This window comes from Chinchilla lanigera, unplaced genomic scaffold (genome assembly GCF_000276665.1).
Source record: "Chinchilla lanigera isolate Chin_1 unplaced genomic scaffold, ChiLan1.0 scaffold00063, whole genome shotgun sequence".
Classification (NCBI taxonomy): Eukaryota; Metazoa; Chordata; class Mammalia; order Rodentia; family Chinchillidae; genus Chinchilla; species Chinchilla lanigera.
Window position 1 is genome coordinate 11,755,074 of NW_004955464.1, and position 7,104 is coordinate 11,762,177.

General features: G+C 56.1%; 1 protein-coding gene across 1 annotated transcript; it reads left to right on the forward strand.

Annotated features, from left to right (window-relative positions):
- The first annotated feature begins 1,729 nt into the window (after positions 1–1,729).
- On the forward strand, positions 1,730–4,861 carry Kncn (kinocilin). Its single transcript, XM_005398673.2, has 4 exons — positions 1,730–2,071; positions 3,100–3,168; positions 3,805–3,879; positions 4,740–4,861. Exons 1-4 carry the CDS (start codon positions 1,921–1,923, stop codon positions 4,817–4,819), a joined length of 375 nt encoding a protein of 124 aa, XP_005398730.1. The 5' UTR covers positions 1,730–1,920; the 3' UTR covers positions 4,820–4,861.
- Positions 4,862–7,104: the final 2,243 nt, after the last annotated feature.

Consider the following 7,104-nt stretch of genomic DNA (forward strand, 5'->3'; position numbering starts at 1 on the left):
ACGGGGGATGCTGATGGGCCAGTGGAGACTCAGGAACAGCTGGCTCCAGGGCCCTCCTCTTTATGGGGTCCTGAGGGCTCCTCCATGCCCTGTGGCTTCCTCCGCTCTGGCTTCTTGGTGGTGCCTTCCTACAGCTGAAGCTCCCTCAGGTGACCCTGGGAACTTCTTAGGCCCCCTGTCCACATGGAGAGGAGATGTTGGTAATAGGCAGTTTCCATGTGCCACAGCCTTCCTGTTTGCTGACCCAAGGTGGTTGTGCGGTCTGAACCCTCTCCCTGCACTCTGACCTATGGCCAAATCCCTCCGGCCATGGCACCCTGTAGAAAGCAGAGAGGACACGGACGGAGAGTGGGCCCTTCAGGTGGTGGGTGCTCACTGGTCCAGGCCTGGTCCGGGCTAGCCATGCAGGCTCTTCTGAGGAGGGGGGCAGTTCCAGCCAGCAGGGGGCAAACGGGCTCAGGTAGGGAGGGCAGGATGGGAGGGGAGGAGCAGCTGTGGAGGCAGGAGACCCTTATCTGGCTGAGACTGCAGATATGATAGGAAGAGAGGGGGTAGCCAAAAGAAGCCCATAGGGCCAGTGACCACACTTCAACAGGGTAACAGGACCTGGGATGTGCCCAGGTGAGGGGCGGGCGGTATTCTGGGACAGTGAAGGCGCTGATCCACAAAGGGCCAGAGAACTCAAGAAGGCTGGAATTGGAGGCTGGTGGCAAGCAGGGCTCCAAGATCAAGGTTGGACAGGGTTGGGTTACTGCTGCCCAGGCTTGGCTTAGTGAATCCTGCAAGTAGGTCAGTCAGGCTGGGTGGGTGTTGGAAAGTGTCCCGGCCTCCTATTCCTGTCTTGTTGACATCCAGCACCCCTTCCAGTTCTTCCCACCCCTACCCCGTGCCCACCACTACCACTGCTGCTCCCTGTCCACTCCCAGCGAGGGGTGGCAGGAAGAGCTCAATAAAGGGAGTCGGGGGCTGGGGATTTAGCTCAGCGGCAAAGCGCCTGCCTGGCAAGCGCAAGGTCGTGAGTTCAGTTCCCAGTACCGGAGAAAAACCAAAAAAAAAAAAAAGGGGAGTGGGGACCCTAAATCAAGCCTCAAACTAGGACACCTGAGCCCTGCCAAAGGTTGACAGGGTGAAGGGGGCAGAGTAGAGTGTGGACTTGGAGGGTTACCTCCTCCTTCTGACCCACTCACAGCTCCCATCTCCTGAACCCTGTGCCATATCTTCTTCCATGTCGCAGTCTCTAGGTCTCCAAGTAGGAGTCTCGGGTGCACCTCCAGGCCAGAGGGCAGGGGAGCAGATGGGTGTGTAACCAGGGAGTCCCCTCACATCCCTGACCTCTGACCCCATGTGAAGCCACCAGCTCATTCTTTCTGCTCAGGAACCAGCAGCGGAACCTGCAGGGACTGCCCACTGGGCCTCCAGGACCCAGGCTGTGGCTCACATTGCAACCTCATGAATAACTCAGCACCTCCAGCCGTCTGCATCTCTGGGGAACCTGCCCACCCCGCCTCTCACTGCTTTAAACTTTAATAGGCCTAGGCTCAGGCTCCAGGCAGGCTCCAGAAAGCCAGGTCAGGATGTCCTGGGCAAAGCAGCAGGCCCTGATCCTGGAAAGAGGGGAGGATACCCTGGGGCAGGCCCAGCTCCCTAGAACTCCAGTAGCTGAAGTAGAAATCTGGCCAGGCAGAAGTCCCAAGAGCGGCCTCCAGCTGCACTGCTCTTTGGGGGACTAAGGGTGAGCTGGGGTCCCCAGGTCAAGGTGAGGCTGAGAAGTCCTAGGAGAGCTGTGGGATGAGGTTGTAGATAAATCCAAAGGTTACCAGCCTAGACCCTTCATCTTACCCAGAAACTCCCATCCTGAGGGTGGGACTTCAACAAGGCGACATCCAAGAGGACCGAGAACCCACCCCCATGTAGGCCTGCATGGATGTCCCCATCAACAGCAGAGACTTCCACTGTCTGCAGCTGGCCTGCGTGGCCCTTGGCCTGGTGGCCGGCAGCATCATCATCGGTGTCTCCGTGTCCAAGGCCGCAGCTGCCGTGGGCGGTGTCTTCCTTGGTGCTGCTGGGCTAGGTGAGCAGGAGCTGGGCTGGGGCAGAAGGGAGGAGATCCTGGTGGGGAACAGGGGCCTGGTCATGTGAGCAAGAAATGGTGGGATGAGCTGGATTTGCAGGAATTGGCTGGGGAGAATGGAAGCTGCATGTGTGTGCAAGGTAGCCATCAAGGGTACAGGGAGGAGAAAAGAACTGAGGTGGGACCCCCAGTTGAGTAGACAGGGGTGGGGGCTGCTTGTCACACTCTTTTCTAGCTGCCTGTGTCTGGCTCCCCAGCCCCACGCCCCAGACTCTTGGGTTTTCCGGTTAATGGCAGGATTCATCAGCCTGTTTGCGGTGGCTTGGTGGGGATAAACAAAACAGCACAGCTGTGCTCAGATAAAGGGCTCCTCTTTTCGCCTCAGCAGTGGCTCTGCCCATCCGCCTGTCTGAGGCAGGCCCACTGACATACCCAGAGTGACAGTGAATGTCGTCTTTCCCCCCACCCTACCCCGAGGGCTGAAAACAGAACATGGAGCCTCAAGGTGGTGGCTCTAGGCATCTGTACCCAGAATTCCTGCGCAAGCACTCGGTCTCAAGGGGAGCAGGGGTAAGCGGGGCAGAACCCGCTCTGCGCTCCAGGAGCGGGGGAGGAGCACGCAGAGAAGCCTGTGACTCCAGCCCTGGGGGTTCAAAGGAAGGGAAGGGAGAGCTGTGGGGTTGGCCTCAGCCGGACCTGACTGCAGCCAGCTAGGAAGCAAGAAAGCCACACTTACCTGGGCTGGGTGGACCCAGGAGCCTGTGGCCAGCACTGTCTGTAGCCCTTGCCCCAGATAAGCACTGCCCCCTAACCCAGGCTGGGTGTTGGGGAGCTGCCCCACGTACACACTCACTGGCTCCCATTTACACACCCACACTTCCAATCCTGCACGCTTGGGCTCTTCCCGTGCACACCCAGGTCACCCTCATAAGCTCCTCTCCAGGCTCACAGCCCACTCCCAGCCCCTGCACCTCACACTAACCAGGTCCTTTTCCCATCGCAGAACCCCTTTGCATTTCTCTTCTCAGGTCTCCTCATCTTCGCCTACCCCTTCCTGAAGGCTCGGTTCAACCTGGACCACATCCTGCCTTCCATAGGTGAGTCTTCTCCCTGACCCCAGCAGAGCCTTCTGCCAAGGACTGTGCAAGCCCCTTTGTGTATATTGTGGCTGTGCTGTGAGGACCCATGTGTGAGGCTGCTCTTGACACGTGTGGTGGAGTTGCTGTGCGTGTGTATTGCGCAGTCGTTGCCATGACTACGGTGCAGCAGAATCCAGCCTGTTGCCTGCAGCAAAGGTGTTGGAACCTAGAGAACCCATCTTCCTTGAGAGCTTTTCCATTCCTCCACAGCCTCCTAGGTCTCCAGATTATCCCCCGTGTCCTTAAGGCCCCATAAAGAGCCTCTCTCCCCTAGGGTCCCAAGACTTCCGAGCAGCTCCCAGCTCATCCCAGCGATCCACATACAGACTCCACACTCCCTCAACCCTAAGGAGTCTTACATGCTCCCAGTTCTCCCCAAGACCCCAGTCTCCCTAAAAATCTACCATCTCCTTCAAAGACTCTTGAAGTTCTTCTGCCCCTCCCCAAATCAGCCCAGATCATGCGGTAGACTTAAAGTAATATAGTGGAAAAGGACACCAGCAGGAACAGGGATTAGGCAGCAGGGAGGACGTTCTCCAGCAAAAAGGGCTTGATCTGACCTTGGCTCAGCTACCAGGGGGTCTCATCCCACAGGGGGCCTGAGAATCCACCCTAACCCAGGACCAGACCACGGAGAGGGAAGATCCAACAGCAACAGCAACAAGGAAGGTAAGGTCCTGAAATTCTGGAGTCCATCTATCTTTCATCTCTCCTGCCTGGTTGGGCAGCCTTGTGGGGCCCCAGGAGAACCTCTGAGGGCCATGCAGAGAGACATCCCCAGCCAGGGAAGCAGCATCACTGGCTGGTTCTTCCCTGTGTTCAAATCTTTCTTGTTCCAGGTTGAGCTGGCCTCTTCATGTCTGTCCTTGGGGCTCCTCTGTCCTGCCCAAAATGGACCCTGGGGCAGGAGCCCCCTCACTGTCTCTTGTCCTCCCTCAGGTTGCATTGCCTAGCTTATTTTCCCCACTCGTCTCTCTGTGGTGGAATCTGACTCTCAGAGCTGATACCTGAAACTGGGCGTCTTCTCCTCCCCTCCATCCCATCCCACATACACTGGAAAATCCCAGGGCCAGGGCAGCCCAAAGCCTGCAGATTCTACCACAGTACGTACTCAGCAGAAGGTCCCATCCCAGACACTGTCTGGAGCACTTTCCACTTACTCATGTTTTAATTCGCATAACCACCGCGTGAGGGAGGTACTGCAATGAGCTTTGGTTTATATGTGTAGCAGGGGGTCACAGAGCGATCAAGTGACACACCCAAGACCACACAGCTAGGGAGCAGGGCAGCCAGCACTCAAGCTACCAGCAGCTCCCTGGTGACTCAAGCTACCTACCTCTCCCCACACTGCACTGCTCTCTTCTTGATAGGCTGTCTGATCCGTGCTGGCTGACAGTTCCCCGTGGGACTCTCCTCTCTCCCCACCCATGCTGGCTGTGCCCTCGGGTCACTGGGCACTGATCCAGGGTCCTTTTGGGTTCCTCCACCCCAAACGACTCCAGGCAGCACTTGTCCTGCTCTCTCCCCAGGGGGCCGCAGCAGCCTGTCCACTGTGAGCAGGACCTTGGAGAAGTTGAAGCCAGGAGCCCGGGGCACCGAGGAAGGCTGAGGAACTGCCCCTGCCCTGCCATCCATTCCTGCCTGCTACCCCTATCTCATCAGAGCCCTCTGGTCCTAGCTCAAAGCCAGTGCCAGGGATGAGCCAGTGCCCTGGAGACACCACACCTGCATTTGCCTCCGGCTGAGGCTCAAAACAGATTCCATGGGCATTGCTACAGGCCCCAAGGGGCTCTTGCATTTCCGTCTCATTCCTCGCTTTTCTTTCTGGACTGCAGCTCTGTTTTGCTCCCTTTTTGATCTCCTAAGTGATTGCTCTGAATCTGAGGCCCAGAATCCTAACTACCACCAGGTAGACCCCAGTCCCTTGCTTCATTCTGGCCACTGAAGCTAACACAGGCCCAGAGGAGCCACAGATTGGGGCCCTAGCTGTCCTTTAGCCCCCACAGCCTGGCTCTGGATCTTTGGAGCTCACCAGCTGAATGGATGCCTTTCAAAATGGCAACTTCTGGTCAACTCCTCAGCAAAAGCCCCTGAGTAGTGGTGAATCGCAGGGGCCATGTCCTTGAGGGGCTCAGAAGAGAGAGACTCAAAAAGGGACAGACACAGACAAAATGACCACCACTATGACAGGAGTCAAGATGAGCCTCCGACCTAGCATAGGGTCAGAGAAGGCGGACCCCAGGTGAGCCCCATCCTGGGATTCTTGCTATTTGATTCCACCACTCAGGGCTTTGCACTCTGTGACTCCTCCCTCCGGCCTTCCCGCTGCTCCCTAACAAGCGTCTGGGCCTTGGTTTTGTCGGCCGCCTATCAACCTCCGCTGCCTACTGCAAGTCCCCTGACCACACAAACTTCATCCTCTTCCACCAGACTGTGTCCCCTCTCTCTTGAGACTGGTGGGGAGGCTCAAAGTCTTTCACAAAGCAATTATTACGTCTACTTAAACACAATGATTGCCTACTGAATGTCATCCCTTTTCCAATCCTTAGTACATGACAGGACACACAACTAGTGCTCAGGACACTCGGTGAGTGACAATGCTTAATTTTAGAAGGGAAACAGTCCCCTAGGCTTTTCTGGAGAGTCACAGAGGGCCCTGTCTATCACAGGGTTTAGGGCGGGGAGGCCCAAGTGCTCCTCGCTCCTCTCCTAGACGTCCAGGTGTTATTTGGCCTTCACAGCATTGCTCGGCCTCTACGGAGACATCTGCTCCATGTGGCCTCTGTCGTGGTTTGACAGAAGACAAGGTAGAACATGCTCACTCTTCCAGGATCAGTGCAGATGACTCCTCTTCTTGGAAGCACCCCCAATCTTCAGAAGCTCCCACTGCCCCCAGGGCTTCCCTCTGAGTGGCTCTGGTCTATCTGCCCCCACTTCAAAGTGGGAGCGGAGGCTCAGGCACACACAAGGCACCTAGTGAATGCTGAAACACCAAACCAAAGGAGACGGAGCCCATCTCATTGTACAGATGGGAAAGCTGAGACCCTGCAGGAACAAGGACCGGTCCAGTACCCCAGGGCAAGTTGTGAAGCCAGGTTTGCATTCAGGTCTCCTCTCTCTCTGCACCCAGGGCTCTGTCCTCCACACAGGCCACGGGGCTTCACTCCCCAACCGCAGAGGGAGCCATTGAGAAGGGACTGAATGTCACACGTGCTGGCAGTGGAGGAGACTGGCTCTTCCTCTAGCCCGAGGGAGTCACTTCCTCTCTCCTTTAATTCCTCTCCTCTCCACTTCCTTTTTACCTGTTCTCTGTATCTTCTTCTTTCCCTCTTCCTTTTCTTCAACAGTATGTCCTGAACGATGAGGAAACTCTTCCTCCCATTCACCTTCAGTCCTTACCTACTCCTGATCGATGAGGAAACTCTTCCTCCCATTCACCTTCAGTCCTTACCTCAGTGCCCCAAGGAGATATACCCAAGGGTGGAGGAGGTGGGAGCGGAGAATGTGAACCTAAACTATGGGGAGGGTGGCTCCTCCCATCAGCCCCTCTCAGCCATGATCTCCCCAAGGCAGGACCATGGCATCTCCAGTGGCTTGAAGGGCCAGGTACAGAGAGGCACTGGGGATCAGGGCAGAGGAAAAAATTAAATTAAGGAATGAACCCAGAATAGTGGTACACTCCTAAAATCCACCACTCCAGGAGGCTCAAGTAGGAGGATCACAAGTTCAGGCCCAGGCCCAGCCTGGGCAATTTATCGAGACCTTACCTTAAAATTAAAACATAAAATAAGATAAAAATAAACTAAGGAATGATCATATAAGGTAGCAGGAGCTATGTTCACTGGGGAAGAACTGAGTTTAAAAAGACCCTTGGGGCCGGGGATATAGCTCAGC